Consider the following 19,435-nt stretch of genomic DNA (forward strand, 5'->3'; position numbering starts at 1 on the left):
GATCTGGGTGTTGTACAAACCTCCAGTTTAAATAAGGGCTGACAACCAAGGTCCAGAAAGATCGGTTGAATGGGCCAAGGTCACACAGCAAGAACAATGCAGGTCTTCTGCTGCCTCAGAGCAGGACAGTGACACTAAGCCACACGGCCCTGCTGGGGCGTCCCAAGGATTGAGGGCAGGACACACACCTCGGTTCAACCCCCAGCTGGGTCATCGCCTGCTGTGTGACCTTGGAGAAGCCCCGGAAGCTTTGACCTTCAGTCTCCTCATCTCTAAGATGAGGGTAATCCCATCTGCCTCTCAGCTGGGACACAACCAGCTGCGGTACATGGTGGTGCTCGCGCTCAGACACGCTTCCTGGCGCCCCGCGAGGTGGGCCAGGGGGGGCTGGAGCCCCACGGTCACAGCTGTTGTCTTCCCCAGTCAAACTTTGCCATGGGCAGGCTGCCCTCCACCTACAGAAAGTGCTACATGCTGGACTTCGGGCTGGCCCGGCAGTACACCAACACCACGGGGGACGTGCGGCCCGTGAGTACCGCCCCTCGCCGGCTCCCCGACCCGGGAACCCTTCATCAGTTTTTCCCCGCAGCTGCCTAAGCAGGCCCAGGCTGGGTTCAGTACGAGCAGCGCCCAGCTCAGTCCTGAGACTCTCGGCCCGTCCCCTGGCTCACAGGGCTCCTGGTGGATGCATAGCCGCCCCCCGGGACCCGGCTGCCCACCCGGGTCCGGCGTGGACACAGGGGCCGTGAGCAGGGTCAGGAGGCAGGGGTAGGACTGGGGTTGGTGTGTCAGGCCTGGGGGAGGGGTAGGGAGTCAGGGCTCGGCCAGCAGGGTGGTGGAGATGTGGCCGGAGTCAGGGGCAGCCGGTGAGGGCCCTGCTGTGTTCTCCCTTTTGCAGCCCCGGAATGTGGCCGGGTTTCGAGGGACTGTTCGTTACGCCTCAGTCAATGCCCACAAGAACCGGGTGAGTGGCAGAGCCGGGCCTGAGGAGGCGGGGGCAGCAGGGCCCTGGTCAGGGGCAGAGCGTGCCGCCGGGGAAGAGGGCAGGGCGGGCGGCTGTCGAGGTGGGGAGAGAAGTACGGGGCAGAGGCCGAGAGCTGGCACGCCAGAGACCCTGGCTGGAAGAAGGCTCCGCTGCCGTCTCCCCGCGGCCGCACCTTCTTCCTTGTGTCGGGGGATTCCCTCCTCTCTGGTCGCACCATCAATGTGTGTGGGGTGAAGCAGCATGGACAGAAGTTTTGACACTGGGATTCTGCGTGTCTGGCGGTTCATGAGGGATCCCCCTCGGGAAGGGTCCCCCCCCCCCCCCCGTCCGAGGGAAAGACCTGAGAGCTGTGGGTGACTCCCCTCGTCCCCCCAGGAGATGGGCCGCCATGATGACCTGTGGTCCCTCTTCTACATGCTGGTGGAGTTTGCAGTGGGCCAGCTGCCCTGGAGGAAGATCAAGGACAAGGTGAGGCCCCTGCGGCTGGGTCTGAGGAGGCGGAGGGGGCGTGGGGGCCCGGGGGCTCCATCACCCCGTGCCCTCTGGCCTCCAGGAGCAGGTAGGGATGATCAAGGAGAAGTATGAGCACCGCATGCTGCTGAAGCACATGCCTTCCGAGTTCCACCTCTTCCTGGACCACATCGCCGGCCTCGACTACTTCACCAAGCCCGACTACCAGGTGGGAGCCTGCCGCCCGGCCCCCGCACCCCTGGACGTCTGTGGGTGACCGTCCCCAGCAGCACCCGTACTGCCGAGGCCCCGCTCCCCTGCCAGCTGAGCCCTGCGCATCCCCCGCCCCCACCCCGTCTTCCAACTGCATGACTCTGTTTCGTGCTCTTGTAAGTGGTGTTCACAGCTGAGAGTTACCAACAGCTTACCCTCTTCTCAGTGCTTTTCACGCATTAACGCATTTAAACTTCAAAACAAGCCTCTGGTGATAATGTGTGTTCCTTATGTGATTATTCTAACACTTCACAATTAACGAAGCAAGTGCTCTCAAGTGCTTCACACCAGAACCCTGCATTGTCCCCATTTCACAGATGAGGAAACTAAAGCCTGATAGCACGGTCGGGAGCAGGGCTGGGCTCAGGCACATCTTCTGACTCCTAAGTCCAGGACTTTCTCCAAGGTCCCACCATCACACCCCTAGGGGACTCACTTAGACCCTAACAGGAGATCAGCCGTGTTCTGCCCAGGACCCACTATGTGCCAGGCACAAGTCTACACACCCGAGGGAGCACAGCGACAGGCATACAGGGGGCCCTCAGCAAAGTGGGTCCTGCCAGCAGAGAGACCCTGCCCTGCATTCTGGAGAGAGCTAAGTCAGAAGTGGAATGGTCTGGGGGCCTCTGACGGTCTCCAGGTGCCCACCGTGTCCTGAGCCTAGAGCCCTGGTGGTTGGCAGGGATGCCTCACTTGGGCAATAGAAGGCCCTGCCCCCCAGTCCTCCTCGTGGGGTTCCCCAGACCAGACAGCTGCAAGCAAGCGAGCACACAGTGTGCTGGCTGCTAGGAACAGAGAGTGGCAGATCGGGGAGTGTGTGGGTGGGGGAATGAGGGAAGGCTTCGTAGAGGAGAGGACTGGTGGGTTAGGCTGGGCCGCTAGAGGCAGCAGCCTGTGCAGAGCGTGACCCCAGGTGGTGGCTTTGGGAAACTACCAGAGCTTCCGGGCTGCTGAGGCTTCCTGAGATGGTGGGGAGGGCAGAGTGGGCTGGGGATGGTAAGCAGGGGACAGATCTCAGAGGGCTGGTGTCCAGCCCGTGGGGCTCAAACCAAGATGGTAATTTGCATGCTGATTTGCGTATCATGTGCATGTTTTCATTTAAAATCAATGTGCCCTTCTCCTTCCAGTGCCCCCTCTCGGCCCATCCCTGTCCTGGAAGGTCCCTCTCTTCCCCCTGCAATCTCGGCAACGGCCCCCCTCCTCCTGGCTAGCCCCAGGGTCACCTCTCTGTCCTCCCGCCACCCCCACCCCTGCAGTTGATCATGTCGGTGTTTGAGAACAGCATGAAGGAGCGGGGCATCGCTGAGAATGAGGCCTTTGACTGGGAGAAGGCGGGCAATGATGCCCTCTTGTCCACGAGCACCTCTACTCCACCCCAGCAGAACACCCGGCAGACGGCAGCCATGTTTGGGTGAGTCTTGGGAGGGACAATGGCCCAGTGGGGGTCCAGGTGACACCTGCCCGCGACTGTTGCCCAAAAAGCCAGTCCTCTCCTCCTCTGCAGAGAAGAATCGCTTGGGAATTCCTGGAGCCGTATCTCTACAGAACGGGGACCACGATGTGCCGTCAGGCCCTGCGGAGGCTCCTTTCTGGAGCCCCTGCCCATGTCTCTCCCTGGTTCCTCCCTGGGCGCACCTGGTTGTTCTTCCTATTCTTGGTGCTCAACAGTGGGTTCTCGAACTGGGAAACTCGAACCCCAGGCAGTTCTGCCACACCTCACCTTCAACGTGGGGACAGGGTGGGCGTCCTCATTCGGAGATTTTGACCTTACTGGGGAGTGTGGAGCCCTGAGTGCAATGACCCGAGCCCCACAGTTTGTTTCTGTTGCTCGCACGCATTCCTTCAGGGGACGTGGCTTGAGCCCTGGCACCTGGCCCTGTGGGGCTCGGAGAAAACACCTGCAGGCCCGTCCTCAGAGTGCTTGTGGTTGGGTCTGGGATATTTGCCATGGACCGGTCTGCGGTATCAGAACTGGGTGACCAGCACAGAGACTAGAGGCACTTGAGGGGGGCGGGCAGAGTGAGGAGGGGTCCCCCAGCCTGCCCCGGGGAGGAGCCAGGGAGAGACATGGGCAGGGGCTCCAGAAAGGGGCCTCCGCAGGGCCTGACGGCACATCGTGGTCCCCGTTCTGTAGAGATACCGCTCCAGGAATTCCCAAACGGTCCTTCTCTGCAGACCCAGTGCTGGTCTACATGAGGCCGGCCAGTGAACTGCAATGGAAACCTGGCAGGGCCGGGAAATGGGTCTCCTAAACTGATGGGGTGATGTGGCGCCCGTGCTGGGCAGCTGCATCTCCTTGGTGAGCCGGGGATGGTGATGGGCCCCGCTGAGGCCTCCCTTGTGCCGGTTTCCCGGGGTGGCAGTGATCTGTGGGGCCCGTGCTGGGAGGAGAGAGCCCCCCTGCCAGCCTTGCCCACGGCCCCTCCCGGCCTCTCCAGGGTGGTCAACGTGACGCCGGTGCCCGGGGACCTGCTCCGGGAGAACACCGAGGACGTGCTGCAGGGCGAGCACCTGAGCGACCAGGAGAACGCACCCCCAATCTTGCCCGGGCGGCCCCCTGAGGGGCTAGGTCCCAGCCCCCACCTGGCCCCCCACCCCGGGGGTCCTGAGGCTGAAGTCTGGGAGGAGACGGACGTCAACCGAAACAAACTCCGGATCAACATCGGCAAAGTAACTGCAGCCAGAGAGAAGGACGTGGGTGGCCTTGCCCCGCTCCCACCCTGGTTCCCAGCCCACGGCCCCCTTCCCGCTCCTCCTGTGTACCCTCTCCCCGGCCACACGCCCGCTGGCCCTGCCTCCATGGCCTCGGCCCATGTCAGGATCACCAGCGTCGACCTCCCGCTACCTCTTTCACCCTGGGAAAAGCACTTGACCCACAGCCACCCTGTCGGCCCCCGTTCATGGGACTCCCCTCTCCTGCAGACCCCTTGTGTGGTGGAAGAGGAGCAGAGCCGAGCTGTGGGGGTCCCTAGCTCCCCGGTGCGTGCCCCTCCAGACTCACCGACAACCCCAGTCCGTTCTCTTCGCTACCGGAGGGTCAACAGCCCTGAGTCCGAGAGGCTTTCCACAGCGGACGGGCGGGTGGAACTGCATGAGAGGAGGTAGGTCTGGGGCCCGGGGCGGGGTGGCGGGGGGTACAGCCAAAGGCCCCCTGGTCCCTTCAGCCTTCGCTCAGCTGCTCTACAAGAAAGATCAGATTCAAGGTGGAGGTAGGCGGGGACCCTGGGAGTGTTGAGGGGGGTATCCTTGGGCCTGGGGTCGGACTTGGTTAGTCAGTGACAAGGCCTGGAGAGGGGTGGGGGGTACAGAGGTCCCAGCTCACGCCACAAAGGGATGTGGGGTGGAGGCGGGCTGTAGGAGGGGTAGGCTGGGTCCCCAGGCCCAGGAGGGGGTGAGGGGTGAGCCGGTAGGTGGGTGTGCTCCCAGAACCTCTCCCTAGAGACTCATTACTGATGCCTCAGAGCAGCTGACTAGGCTCCCTTCAGCTTTGGGGGAGGGGCCTGGGAGGAGAGCTCAGGGAGCGCTCAGCTCCAAGAGGGGGTGGATCAAGTTTTGGGGGTCAGGGCTCAGGGATCTGAATGTCACAGGGCGGGGGGGAGGGGAAATCTGGTTGGTGGGACGGAGAGTTTAGAGCCAAAATGAGCCTTCAGGATGGAGGGATGTGAGGGTGGCCCATGGCCATCAGGGACCAGCGTCAGAACCCCACCCGAGGCCTCTGAGAGATGTCCCCACCCTGGCCTGGCTCTGGGTGGGGCTTCACCGCCCAGCAGGGCTGCGGTCTTCTCTGCACCAGGAAAGGGGACTTTTCCCAAGGCCCAGCTCAGGAGGATGGGGTACTTTTTCCCATCCACGCTGTGTGCCTTCTCCTCCCCACCTCACCCATGGCCCCTTCTCTGGATTCTGCTCCATACTGTACCCTGCCGTTGGGATGGGACACAGTGCCCCTTTGAAGTGTGGCAATACTCAAGACAGGAGAGGCCTATGCCAGTCCTCGCAGCAACCCCAGGACGGAGGGACATGGGCCCTGTGCCCAGGTTGCCGACAACCCTCACACTCTCACACTCACACTCACACAGGTTGGCCTCCCTGGGACTGAAGGCCTCGTTTGCATCCATGGTAGCCCAGAGGGTTGAGGAAACAAGGAGAACCAAGGGAGGGCAGTGTGGAAGGGGTATCAGTGGAGAGGACAGGTGGGAATGCCCTGAACAGACAGTCCTGAAGAGCAGATTGGTTTGACTCAGAGAGAACCCTTGTTTCAGGGCTAATATGAAGAGGAGACAGCTGAGGAGAAATGTTCTGGAAGGGAAGGTTCAGGATCTTGTAGGGCAGGGCAGAGGGTCTGGGTGGGTTCTGGGGCTCTTGGGAGCAGGAAAAAGTATGAAGCAGATGAGATTGGATGGCCCACCTTCCCCTCCTTTCTTCACCCCCTTTCCCCCACCTTCAGCCCCTCTCTTCCTTGGGCACCCTCTCACCTTTATGTCCACCAAAACAAACCACGCGCTCAGGAAAGGAAGCCACATCAGCCATTTCCGGGAGACCCTGGATGGCCTCCCTCAGGGATGTATGTACTTTAAGCCTTATTCAATCAGTAAAAATCTCGTGGAGAGGGAGGAGGTAAGTCCCACAGACCAGGGTGGGAGGAGGTTGAGAAAGCCGCACAGTGGCTNGAGCCGCACCCCCTTCTCTCACAGGCTTGAGGCTGGGGGAGAATAAGAGTCAGCCCCCCGCCCACAGCCGAGTGTGAGGGTGTACACCACCCTGGGGAGCTAAGCCTCCGTGGGTCTCAGTGGGGGGCGCCTTTCCTACAAGCAGCAAAACCTTCACCTCGGGGCTGATTCCCAGCCCCCTCCCAGGCTGAGAACCTCTGGAAGTAATGTGAGGTTCACCGCACAGTGGAAGGTAACAACAGAAGAGATGTCCCAAGGTAGGATCCCTGGCCCAGCGTGACCTAGCCCCTGCCTGGCGGAGCTCACGGCCTCTTGGGGAGGCAGATATGTAAACACACGTGCTCCACTCCTTGGTGAGAGGGGTACACAGACCGCTCTGGGAAGACAAACTAGCCCCCGAGCAGGACAGGAAGGCTCCCCACAGGAGGTGCCATCCATGCCTGGTGGGATGGCAAAGGGTGTGCAGAGAGGGACAGGCGTAATGGCACCGAAGTTTGAACACACGGGCAGTTTGGGTAAAAGCCAGTGAATCGGAGATGGGTCTGGCTAGGAGAATGGTGAACCTGGGCCTTGGCCTGGCCACTTGAGTGCCAAACTAAGGTATATGGACTTTGTCCTCAAGGCTGGGAGCCACTGGAGTGGCTGGGAGTGTTGAGGGTGGTGAAACCAGCCAGGCAGGCCTGGAGGGTGGTGGTAGAAGAAGCTAGAAAGACCATCTACCCACTCAAGGGCAAGGTGGGTGCTTTTGCCCTGACGGCAGCAGGAGGGAGCCTCTGATAGGGTGTGAGCACTGCACCGGGAGCATAAAGTTGGCTTTCGGGAGATTGGGTTTCCCGGGTGGTCCCGAAGAGAGTGTTGCTTGGGCACAGGACCCGGGTTTTATTTTCTGCGTGTTTGTATTCCTGGAACACAGTAAGCATCCGAATCCTTGTGTTGAGCGAATGAATGAATGAATGAACGCGTGAATGGATGGGCTCTCTAGGGCAGTGAGGTGGGCGGGGCGGTGAGCCGGGAGGCGAGGAGGCCTGGCCCCGGTGGGAGAGATGTTCTGCTCAGCGGGCTCCAGGCGGCGCGCTCCCCCTGGCCTCCTGCTCGGGTTCCTTGGAGATTTGGAGAGGCTGGGCACTGAGCCTCCCTCGGGTGGCTTTGCAGGTCGCGGATGGACCTGCCCGGCTCCCCCTCGCGCCAGGCCTGCTCCTCGCAGCCGGCCCAGATGCTGTCAGTGGACACGGGCCACCCCGACCGGCAGGCCAGCGGCCGCATGGACGTGTCCGCCTCCGTGGAACAGGAGGCCCTTAGCAACGCCTTCCGCTCCGTGCCGCTGGCCGAGGAGGAGGACTTTGACAGCAAGGAGTGGGTCATCATTGACAAGGAGACAGAGCTCAAGGACTTCCCCCCAGGGGCCGAGCCCAGCACGTCGGGCACCACGGACGAGGAGCCTGAGGAGCTGCGGCCGCTGCCTGAGGAGGGCGAGGAGCGGCGGCGGCCGGGGGCAGAGCCTACCGTCAGGCCCCGGGGCCGAGGCATGCAGACGCTGGCTGAGGAGGACCCTCGGCAGACTCCATTCCAGCCCCTCCCACCCCAGCCGAGCCAGGCCGAAGGCCGGTCAGAGACGTCGCAGCCCCCCACGCCCGGCAGCCCTTCCCACTCGACCCTGCACTCGGGACCCCGCCCTCGACGACCCCGCCCTCGACGGAGAGAGTCGGATCCCACAGGCCCGCAGAGACAGGTAAGCTTGGGCTTGCACCCCACTCCCCAGCCCTGGATGTCCATAGTGTTGGCCTGGAGTGCTCCCCGTGGGCTCCTTGGGGGCTGCTGACTAGCACCCGACAGTTGCAGGCTGCGGGGAAGGTAGACAGGTTTAAGGGTCCAAAGCCACACTTGGGGGAGGCCAGAGCTTCCCAGAGGAAGTGCCCTCCACGGTCTGAGCTGAGTCTCGCCTGATGAGCGGCGTCAGTCAGCTGACAAAGCAGGAGAAAGGCCTCCGGGGCCAAGGGGACCGTGCGTGCAAAGGCCTGGCGGCCATCAGAACCCGCCGCCCTGATGGTGTGTCGCAGGGCAGGTGAGGCTGCGAGGCAGGTGCCCGGCCCGGCCCGGAGGGCCTCGGGGCGAAGCTAAAGGGTGAGGGTTCGATGCGGAAAGCTCGGTGAGCCACCCAAGGCTTTTAAACAGGGGTGTGCCATGATCGCATCGGTGCTCTTGAATGATCCCTCTGGCTGCTGGGTGGGTGAAAACGGATGAAAGGGCCCAGAACTACAAGCAGGAAGGCCCCACGGCAGGCGCCAGCAGGAGAGCACCCTGGTGGCTTGGACCAGGCAAGGGGCTCTGGATGTGGGCAGGGTGGACGGAACCAAGAGGTGTTCGGGAGAGGACTGAGGGGCTGTGAGCAGGGGTTCTCGGCTGATGCCAAGAGTTCTGGGTGGACAGTGGTGCCATCACGGAGTGGTTTTGAAGGGAGCGTGGCTCCTCAGAGGGGCCGGGGAGAGCCAAGGAGGTGATGCTGGAGGGCTCCGGGGCTGTGCCGCGTTCCACTCAGTCACCCCATGTCAGGGGCGTGTGCCAGGTGGCTCTGGAAAATGCCAGGGTTCAGGGCCAGGGTCAGATCAGTCTGCTGCCTGTGCAGATTGGGAGGCCGGCCTGGGAGCACGTGGGTGCCTTGGAGAAGAGCAGCCCCAGGCAGGGCTGTGTCCAGTCCCCATCCTCTTGTCTAGAAAAGACGGCTTTAGGGGTGTGCATCCAAGCCGTGCCATGGACTCTGAAAACTGGGGGCTTAGAAAGTGGGAACTCTGAGCCCCCACCCAGAGAGGTCCTAGCCAACCTGAGTTGGAGGCTCAGCCAGGGCAGGGTGTGGGCCAGCACGACTGGGCTGGGGACCTTGTTCCCACCATGGCCAGCACTGGACAGAGAGGAAGCTCTGTCTCACTCCTCTCTCATTTTTTCCTGCACTCATTCAGCTGTTGGGTACCGAGTCCTTCCACACTTGCTGAGCATCTGGCCTGTGCCGGGTACCAGAGGCATCAGAGGTCATAGGAAGTGCAGAGTCTAGGAGGGGAGGCCGACAGTGGTGGTGTCGGGTAGAGAGACAGCCCAGAATCAAGGTCAGGGGGCCGGGGCTCTGGACCTGGGTCCTCTGCTGGGCCCCTCCTGTTGACTACAGGCCAACTGGGTCTCAGAGAGGGAGCTGAGCTCTCTGGGAGGTTTTCCTCACCTTCAGATTCCTCCCGGGTCCTGGGAATGGTCCTTATAGGAGGGACTTGCAGCCGCCCGGGTAAGGAGAGAGAGACGGGGAGCGGGCGGGGGCCTCGTGTAGACTCAGGGTGGGGCTCAGGTCCTGCTGCGCTGTGGGCACGCAGTGAGTTGTATGTGTCTGGAGGGCGTGTTAGGTATTCCTGGGCCTTGGTTTCCCCACAGCGCACAGCAGCGAAGCCGGTTAGCCTTCTTCAGCTGTGTGCGTGTGCACGTGCGTGTTTCCGTGTCTGCGTAGCTCAGGCGTGCACGTGGGTGTGGGTGTGCGCACCGGCGGTCTACGCAGCATGCAGCGGGTCTGCGGGAGCACGGAGAACCCTGGAGGCCGGGATGGGGGTGGCAGAGCTGGAGGGCTGAGAAGGATCAGAGCATAATTCCCGCGACAGTGACCAGAGCCGCACTGTCGCAGCGCCTCCGTCCGTCACGTGTGTCTTCCTTACAGCAGTAACGTGAATAAGGCAATCCCCCCCTTTAAAAGGTAAGGAAACCGAGGCTGGGAGGAGCTAAGCCTTTAGCCCAGGCTCGCCAGCGGTCCAGAGGTAGAGCGGGGTGAGCGCGGGGTGAGGCCTGTGTGTTTAGGAGAGGAGCGCACGCAGGCCACAGAGAGCCCGAGCGCGTGGGAGGGGGGCATGCACACGTGTGTGTGCACCTGCTGCCGGGGCCATGTCAGCAGGTGCGCCTTGGGCACAGCAGTGCATGCGGTGGCCTGTGTGCGCGCGCGCGTGGCGGGTGACAATACCGAGTATTCGGTGTAGCACAGTACAGGCGAAGCAGGGACCTTCCTTGTCAGGGGCACAGGAAGACAGAGAAGGGGACTGGCGCATTTGTTCCTTCTTTTCTTTGGTCTGGAGGGAGTCCCGATCTCAGCCTACGTGGGGGCTCCCAAGCCTGGCCGCACGTTGGAGTCAGCTTGCGGACCCCCACCCTGCCACGTTCCTGCAGGGAATCCCCTCCTAGATCTAGCTTGCTCTGCTCAGTGGCTGATGTGTGAACTGCCTCACAATAACAGTGATCCCTAAGGATATGAGCCCTCGAAACGCTGTCATCTACGCCCCGCCCGCCCCGCGGGGAGCAGGGACAAGGATACTGTGGAACCAGGCATAATTTTAGAGCATCTCTTGTTCTTGGGGGGGAATGCCATGATACTTTAAGCTTTTTCTTTGCACACACCTCACTTTCTTCCCCAAGGAACTGAAGGTGCAAATTAGAAGTGGCTGGAAATCTAGGGCAGAGGGGAAGGCGGCAGAGTGTGTGATTTGGGGGAGGGATGTTTGCCATCCTTTGCCGGCTGTCTCTGGCTGATAACACCGCAGGTCAGCATTCCCTGAGTATGTGGACTTTTGCTTGGTGGCGGCTAGAGCATTTCCCTGCCATGTGCCAGGCAGTATGCTGGGGGCGGGGAGACAAAGAACAAGGCTTCGCAGTCCTGCCCTTTTGGAGCTCAGCGTTTCGAGTGGGGGTGGGGATGCCAAGGTGTGGACATGGGTGTTCATCGTCAAGGGCCCTAAGGTATTTAACAGAGAACGCTTCTTTGCTAGAATAGGGAGCCTGCCTGGGAAGCTGAGTGGTCTCGCAAAGGTGGTGCTTCAGCTGGGCATGGGAAGCAAGTGAAGGGGCAGGGGCATGCTGGGATTAAGTCCACCCGGAAGCTGACCAAACTCTGGCTGGGGTGTTAAACTCAAGCCACGCACATGTGCCGTGGGAGGAGCTGGGGGCGGCTGCTGGCACGCCTGTCTCCTGGCCGGAGGGCCTCAGACCCTTAATTCTCAGCACAGCTAGGACCAGCTCAGAAGGAACCTAGACTTGGCCAAAGAGAAGGGGAAGGGAAAGCAGGGTGGGGGCAAAGGCAATCCTATGGAATCTTCTTTCCTCCCCTCTCTGATGGAGGTTCTGCATTGGGTCCCTCTGCCCCGATTTGATGTCAGCAAGGGAGCCCTGGAGCTGAGTGTCCTGGGCCCCCTCCTCTGCAGCTCTCTGGCAGCTGGCCCAGGCCATCCTCAGCCCCTGCCCCCAAGCTATTCAAACTGGCTTCAGTCACAGGAAGAGCTAGGGGTCAGGGTGGGAAAGGTCTGGTGACTCCCAAGCCAACATTTCCATCCCCACAGGCCCACTTTCCCTTTGCCCTCTGAGGGTACGAGGGCAGGAGGGCACAGACAGGATTCTTCCTGATGCTTGTGATGTGGCGAAGGCCCTCCCAGCCACTGCCTTGTGGCTCGGCTGGGAGAGGACAAGGAAAAAGCCACTTTGGAGGAATGGTTTCAGTCTGCCCCTCCCCCTACCACTCCTCTATTCCTCTCCTCATTCTCAAGAGTGACTTAAAGGATGATCAGACAGCTCACATGACACAGCATTTACTCCATGGCAGTCCTAAGTGCTGTGTCTATCATAACATCTAATTCTTATAACAACCCCATGAGCTGGGAAACATTGTTGCCCCCATTTTACAGGTAAGGAAGCTGAGGCATGAGAAGTGAAGTAACTTGCTTGAGGTCACCCAGGTAGTGAGCGGTGGAGCTGGGATGCAAACATGAGTCCTTGGACTCCAGAGTCCTACCCTTCTGCTACGTTCTGTCGCGGAGCCCTTGCCCCCTTCCCGGTGACCGGGGCAGAGGGTGTGCAGGAAATGTTCTCCAGACCTCCTGAGGGGTAAGAACAGCTGGGGAGACAGATGGCAGGCAGCTGTTGCAGACGGGCCTTCCCGCAGGGGAGGATTCCTCAGTCCGGAGGGCGCTCTGAGCTGGGTAGGGCTAAGGCAGGTAGGCTGCCCAAGGCAGGGGTGAGCACCAAGGTCTCTGCAAGGAGACCGCGGTGTGAGGAGTGCCAGAGAGGAGGAGGACTGGGAAGGGAGTTGGCGGCCAGAGTCTAGGTTCTGAGGCAGGACGGGGTGGAGTGCACCACCTCCACCTGCCCGACCTTGCCCCCCTGCCCGGGACGCCAGCGCCGCAGGGGCTGTGAGCGGTGGGTGGCCCCCGAGACGGAGCTGTCGAGTCTGTGCCTGATGCCTCTTTTCCCTCCACTCTCTTGGTCTCTTTCAGTTGGAGGAGGACAGACTCTCGGGGCACTCCCTCCCGCGGTACAGCCCTCTGCGACGACTGGCGTCCTCCGTGTTCTCCTCCTCCACGCTGGAGACCGAGCATTACCCTCACCCTGGCGGCGGCAGCTCCTCCGGTTCCCTCATTCAGCGCAGCCGCTCGGCGGAGAGCAGCCCCGTGCGGGCGCCCCACCGGCGCCACGCGCCCCTCGCCGCCGGCAACCACAGACTCGTGCCCTCGGTGCTCCGCATCTCGCGGTCCCAGCTGCAGCAGGTGTGGGCCCGCTTCACCCACAAGACCTAGGCTGGGCTCCCCCCCCTCCTGGAGGGGGCAGGTGGGGGGGGTGGGGAGCAGGCAGAGACCATGGTTCCTTCCCAGGACGCAATAATCACACACTCACACACCCCATCCCACCCCATCATGCAATACAGCCCCCTATAACGTTGGCCCAAGGTACTGTAATGCCCACCCCCACCCCCCCACGTCTCCCTTTGCTTGGTGCCAGCCAAATGGTGCAGGGGGGGGTGGGGCTGTCGGTGCCGATTCAGGGACAGGACAGAGACACAGGGCTGGAGCCACCAGTGGGTCCAGAGTCCAGTGGAAAGCAAGGCCGCAGGGAGACAAGACATGCCGGGTCAGAGGCAGTCTAGCATGGAGTCGATTCTGTTTAATCTGTGATTTCTTGGCGTGGCGGGGCCTGGTTCGCCCCTGAGGGGGAGTGGCAGAAGACGGAGACCCTCCCGAGGAGTGTCTGTCTATCTGCATGGGGCAAGGCATGTGCCCCTGTGTATGCGATGCGGGCCTAGTCAGCTAGGTTTGGGGTTTGGTAGGGAGAGCCATACTCAGTGATGTTGGGGGGGGGGCGCAGTCCTGTGACCCAGTGAGCCTACCGCATGCCACTGTCACAGAGGACAGAGCTCCTGCCTCCCACATCTGACCCAGGAGGCTTGGAGCTCAGGCCACTGTAGGCTGCCCTTCACCCAAGGCATATATGCCATCGCCCTCTGCTGGGTTTGGTGGCCTGGCCCAGCTCCTTAGGAGCCAAGGATGGATGAATGGGGACCTGGCATCTGCCCGTCAGAGGAAGCTGGAGCCTGGGGGTGAGGAGACCCAGTCTAGAAGCAGTGGCAGAGACGGTAGGTTATTAAGGGTGAGGTAGCAGCTGTGAGCTCAGGACAAATCCCAGACAGCCACAGCCCCACCAGTGCCCCTCTTAGAGGGTGACTCCTTCCTGTAAGTGCTCAGCCACGCCAGTTGGGCCCCAGGGGCCATGGTGAAGACAGAGCACAGGGTAGGCAGATCAGCTAGGGATATGGAGATGGGTGAGGGGGTCAGAATGCCAGATCGCTATGTCCTTTCTGCTCATTTCTCAGCCCCCAACCTGTCACTGCAGGGACCTCCAAGGTTCCCTTTCCTCATTCCTGCCCCTGTCAGCCAGCACCTCTGTTTCCCTGGGCAATGGAGTAGTGGTGAAGAGGGTGCCAGGAAGGGTAGTGCCTATAGAGAAAGGGAAGGAAGGGATGAGACCTGAAGGTTTGCAAAATATTTATTGCAGTGAGACTGTATCTGTGTATATGCTTGTGTGCGTGCATGTACGCTCGTGAGTATGAGTGTGCTTATAGATGAGCATTTGTGCATGTGGCAGGGCTGTCATGGATAGATGCTTAGGCTGGGCACTGCACAATTCCAGGGCATTTACCATTTACATTGACCCCAGTGTGAATGACACCACTGAATTTGCAGTGTTGCAGTCCTATGTGTGTGGGTGTGTGTGAGGGTGCACTTGCGTGTGTCAAGGAGTCAGAAAAATATTTGGACGGTCCTTGGTAGTTTCCTAAGTACCTACTCTCATCTTGGCCTCCTCTCTCTACCGCCTTTTCCCTTTGACTCTTCTTCCTTCCCAACTCAACTTCCTTCAACTCCCCAGCTATCTCTGGTTGCAGTAGAGGCCTCAGGGTTCTTGGCCCAGCTTGGGGATGTCGTAAGTGGGTGGGCAGTGCTGTCGGCTGAGATGTCCTCATGGCTGGCTGGCACTGTGTCTAGTTCACTCACATAAGCTATGCCCACACTCACTACATTCTTTTCTTCAAAATCTGTTCTTTCTGGAGGATGTCTGGGCCAAGAGCACCTTCCTCAGCTAGGAACGAAGCCAGACTCGTTACCTAGTACTTGTGCCCCCCCCCCATCCCAGCCGCTCACTTTTGAACCTCCCCAAGGTTGCCCTCCAGCCTGTTTCAGGTGGCTCTGCAGAGGGTAGAGGAGGGGTCAGGGTAGACTCTTTGAAAAGAAAGGACAGAAAACACAAAGCACAAAGGTTAGGGGGTGGGATGAACAGTAGCCCCACTCCCGCCTTCCGCATTGCATTCCGGCACTGCCCCCTTCCCTCCCCGCTCCCCTCTGGCCCTCTTCCCACCCTCCCCAGCGAGTGGCAGGGGGTGAAGTGAAGGGGAGTCTGTCCACCAGCAGCTCCAAAAGTCAGCAGCAGCCGTGGGGGCAGGGTCCATGCTATCTGGGGTTAGATGAAACCAAGCACTCGGTTATCCGGCATTCCCTTCCAGAGGGTTCCACTACCTGAGCACAGCTCCCACTCAGTGACCAGAACCCTGAGGTGCTCTAAGATCCCAAAGTGCCTCGTGACTTATCAAAGATGACGGCACTAGCTTCAGCCTCGTTTTAGCGTTAAATACATATTTCTGTTTCCAAAGCCTTTGGAGGTGGGGAATCTTGTTAAGCATTCCAAAGGTGGCTGAATTTTCACACAGACACCCCCCCCCCAAAAAAAAACTGATGCCTGTGGGAGAGGGTGTGTCCTTTAAAGTAAGATCATGATTCAGATATTTTGTCCTTTGAGGGACATCCTTTTGCACACCCTCTGCGGTGGAGGGGAGAGCGTCTTGTAAGCCGGAAAGCTCTGAGCCAACAGGAGGGGATCCTGATAACATGATTATCTTTTGAGGGTGGCTCCGATTTCTGGAAATAGCGAAGGCCATTTGAAGCCACCTGTGTTGGGTCAAGTTCACGTGCAGCTTGGCAGAGCCATGCACGGTTCGGAGTTGAGTTCCTTGTCTCCAGGTCCCAGGCTGGATAGGGAAGTTGTGAGTCTGCAGTGCTGTCAGGCTTTCTCCGAAGGGTTTTCCCCAAAGAGGAGGTCAGAATATTTCAAGAAATGATTCCCTGCTGGGGGAAAGCACACAGCTTCCCCAGGGTCAGCTCTAAGAAGAGGCAGCACTCTTCACTGTACTTTGAAAATGGTGTTTTTTACTTTATAGTCACACCCTGCATGTAGTGGTGGCTTCCAACTATTAATGTTTTATTTTATTAAACGGTCACTGGCACACAGGGCTGATTATGTGCCAGGCAGTGATCTAAGCACTTTACAGAATTAACTCATTTAATCCTCATAATAGCCTATGAGGTCGGTCCCAGTATTATCTGCATTTAATGGATTAATCAGAATATTTAATTTACGAAAACGTAAAAACACCCGCCAATGCCGAATAACTGAGGTCTTGTTTGATTGGAGTTTTACAGCATTTTAGTCTGTGTAGTGATCTATTTACTGTCCTTTCTGCTTGGCCCCTCCTCACTCTATCTAAAAGGAAGCCAGACTCTCCTTTTTTCTCCATTTTCCAGAGGTGTGGGATGGTGTGGGGTGGGGGTATCCCTCCAGAGTACCAGGGTTGGTTGAAGTGGCCCACCCTATCTTTCCAGAGGCCCCACCCTCTCCATCCCACACCCCCAAGCATCCCAAAGCAGTTCAGGAGATCCAGTGGGTGGAGTCAGAGCCGCAGTGAGAAGGCAGGTGCTCAGAGCCATGACTTTGAGGTATGGGGGGCGGGGCCTGAGCTTCGGGTACTGGCGTTGGTGAGCACTGGCCATGGAGATTTGAGCCGAGGGTCACCAACTCACACCTCAGCAGGGGCCGAGCCATGTCAAAGCGTGGCCAGGTTTGGGGACCGTGGTAAATGGGAGACGCACTCCCCCCATCCTCAGCTCAGCCAATGTTGCCACTATCTTCCAATTTTTATGTGAAATCTCCCAATTTTTAATTATTGGCATCAAATTTTAAAAGAACAACTTTTTAAAGAAAAATCACTGTGAGCCAAACAAAACTGGTTCAAGGGCAGAGACTGAACTCAGTTTGCAACCTCTGGGAGCCTGAGGGCTCCCCACCCCCTTCTTCTGTCCAAGGCTGCAGCACTTCGAGGGGACGGTGTTCTTCCTGGGAACTCAAATCAGGTGGGCTTCTTAGAGAGGCAGATCACGGCCAGTGGGGTTGTGTGGTGTGTGCTGTGTGTAAGTGTCGGTGACCTCATGGTTTGTGTGCCTGAATGTGTGTGTGAGCCAGTGAACTTGTTTGTGGTAAGTGGAGTCCTCCTGGTAGGACCAGGATTGTCTCTGAGGGCACAGGACCCTGGGTCAGTGAAAAATGGTCTAGTGAATTCTCAGTAATGAACAGACACTCCCACGCACTCAAGGCAGCTTGGGTCACAGCAATAACCACTCAATACTCATCCCAACCTCTAGCATCCCGAACCCATCAATCTCCCTCTGCATTTCCAGTTTGGGGGAAAATGGGCACAGCCTTGCCCAGCATGGGGGGGAATGATGGCGCCTTTGAGCCATACTGGCACATTAACCCTTGCTTCCCGAGCCAAGAGGGGTGGGCAGACCCCTTCAATCCCAGGAAAAGGTAGGGGTCCTCTCTGTAGAGGGTCCCAGGACCCTCCTTTTCTCTCCTCTGCCCTGCCTAGGTCCCTTTTTCTGGGGAGGGGGTGGTGCTGTCTGCCCAGGCAGTGGGGGGGGGGGGGCGCAGAGCTTGGGCCACTGGATGGCAGAGGATCTGCGGTAAACTTGTCTATATTGCGTGGCCAGGAGGGACCATGCTCAGGAGTGTGTGGGGACCCCTGGCTGCGGGAGGATGGAATATCCTCTGCTGTCTTTGGGTTGCTTTGGTACCTGCGGATGGAAGCATAGACCCGTAAGGAGGGCCTGAACATCACCCCCAAACTCCACCGAGATTCCAACCCAAAGGGCAGGAATCAGCCCGCCCCCATAGGCAGTCCTTGGTAACAAGGAGTGTGGCAAATCACTCTCCTCAAGTTGGGGGGCATGTCCCCAAGTTTGCATTATTCCCTTTGGGGGACAGAGGTGTCCCGTGGGACTAGAGGGCGAGCCTCTGAAAATTTTAAAGCATCCTTCTCCCTACGGGAGAGGCTCCCAGCCTGAGGACCACATCCCTCAAATATCCCCAATGGTTCCCCATACCACCCAGTGGGCTTCCCAGTTCAGGGCACCCCGGAGCCTGAGTGGGCCCCTTCCCCCAAGTAAAGCGTTGAGAAGCAGTGGGGGAGGAGGGGCAATGAAGCCCAAAGGACTACGGGAACCTTCCTAGACTTCTCCTTCCACTTGGCTCCGCCGTCAGTCCCACCACTTACCCTCCCTTCTACCTGCACAGGCTTTGTGGGTGCGGGGGGTGGGGTTCACCTTGCCGCGACTAACTGGCCCTCACACACACACACACACGCACACGCACACTCCATAGACGCGCGCACATTTCATCCACTCTCCGAACAGCAAACTAGCAGCCCCCGGCTGGGAGAGCACAAAGATCGCGTTTCCGGGCACCTTTCGCAGGTTTCTAACTCTACTGTAACAGGACCCCAATCACCACTTCCGCTCCGTTCCCGCCCCCGGGACCCGCCCCCACACGCCCGCCCCCGCGGCCCGCGCGCCACGAATGTACGGTCAGTCTTTTTAACTAGCTGCTACGCGCGCGACCAGGGTACAGGCCGGCTCCCCAGCCCCGCCCCCGCGCGCGCCCCCGCCGAGCTGCCTGCTGCTAAAGTACCCCCGCTCCGGGTTTACCCCCTGCCGCCCCGCGCCCGCGCCAACTTTGTGTTTGCTTTCCCCTTCGCTGGCTCGCGGCCGCTGGGCCCCCGACCCCGGGGCGGGGGCTCGCCCCTCAGTGCTTCCAGGGCCGGGGTGCAGACCAGGGGCTGGCCGGCGGGGGGGCGTCTCCCCACCCCCGATCCCTGTTACCTCACCGCCCACAGCCTTCCCCCGCCCCCATAATTGGCCTTGCACTTGGATGCCAAAGAGCCCAGAGTTGAGGGGGAGCCAAGCTTTGAGCCTAGGTCTCTCAGAGCCACCCAACACCCCCTTTTTGCCCACGCCTCTACGTCCGTGTCTCCTGCCCCACCCCACTCCACGACTGAGGGCCCTGGGGGTCCCCAAACACGCCCCCACTTCCAGCTCTTCTCCCTCCCCACCCCCGAAAATAAAACTCAGGGACCAACATCTGCTTCCTTTGCACTTGCTCCGTCGACCCCTCTCCCCCCATTGGAGGGGCTTCCGTGGGGGAGCAGGCGGGGGTGGGGGTCCTAATGTTTGACAGTATTTAGCAAGGAGAGGGCTGGCCCCTGCCCCCTGAGAGGTGGGACTGGTAGGAGGGGGGAAGCTCAGCCTGGGGCAGCTGAGCCCCTTCTTTCCAGGGACCCGAGGATCCCCTCCCAGCGTGGAGAGACGCTTCCTAATCGTGGTGGGGAGGGGAGCGAGGGATGGGAAGGGGGTTGGGGAGAGGACCCTTCCAGAAGTCCCGAATTCCAGCCAGTTTATTCCTAAACCTCCCCCCCCATCATGGCGCCCCCTTTTTGTACTGCAATAATACTGTATTATAAGCTTGCACTATTCCCCGACCCCGGCCAGCATAAGCATGCACGAAAAACTCAAAACCACACACACACACACACACACACACACACACACACACACACACACAC

At 59.8% G+C, this 19,435-nt stretch overlaps 1 protein-coding gene across 1 annotated transcript in view; it reads left to right on the forward strand.

Annotated features, from left to right (window-relative positions):
* The window catches only part of TTBK1 (tau tubulin kinase 1), a 37,822-nt gene that overhangs the window by 7,066 nt on the left and 11,321 nt on the right, over positions 1–19,435 (forward strand). The window contains exons 7-12 of the mRNA XM_040643501.1: positions 1,361–1,453; positions 1,539–1,664; positions 2,965–3,119; positions 4,147–4,378; positions 4,631–4,809; positions 7,528–8,104. Of these exons, the coding sequence (XP_040499435.1) occupies positions 1,361–1,453; positions 1,539–1,664; positions 2,965–3,119; positions 4,147–4,378; positions 4,631–4,809; positions 7,528–8,104 (1,362 nt within the window). The remainder of the gene's footprint in view (positions 1–1,360; positions 1,454–1,538; positions 1,665–2,964; positions 3,120–4,146; positions 4,379–4,630; positions 4,810–7,527; positions 8,105–19,435) is intronic.

The sequence above is a fragment of the Ursus maritimus genome, unplaced genomic scaffold, assembly GCF_017311325.1.
Source record: "Ursus maritimus isolate PB19 unplaced genomic scaffold, ASM1731132v1 scaffold_29, whole genome shotgun sequence".
NCBI classification, from domain to species: Eukaryota; Metazoa; Chordata; class Mammalia; order Carnivora; family Ursidae; genus Ursus; species Ursus maritimus.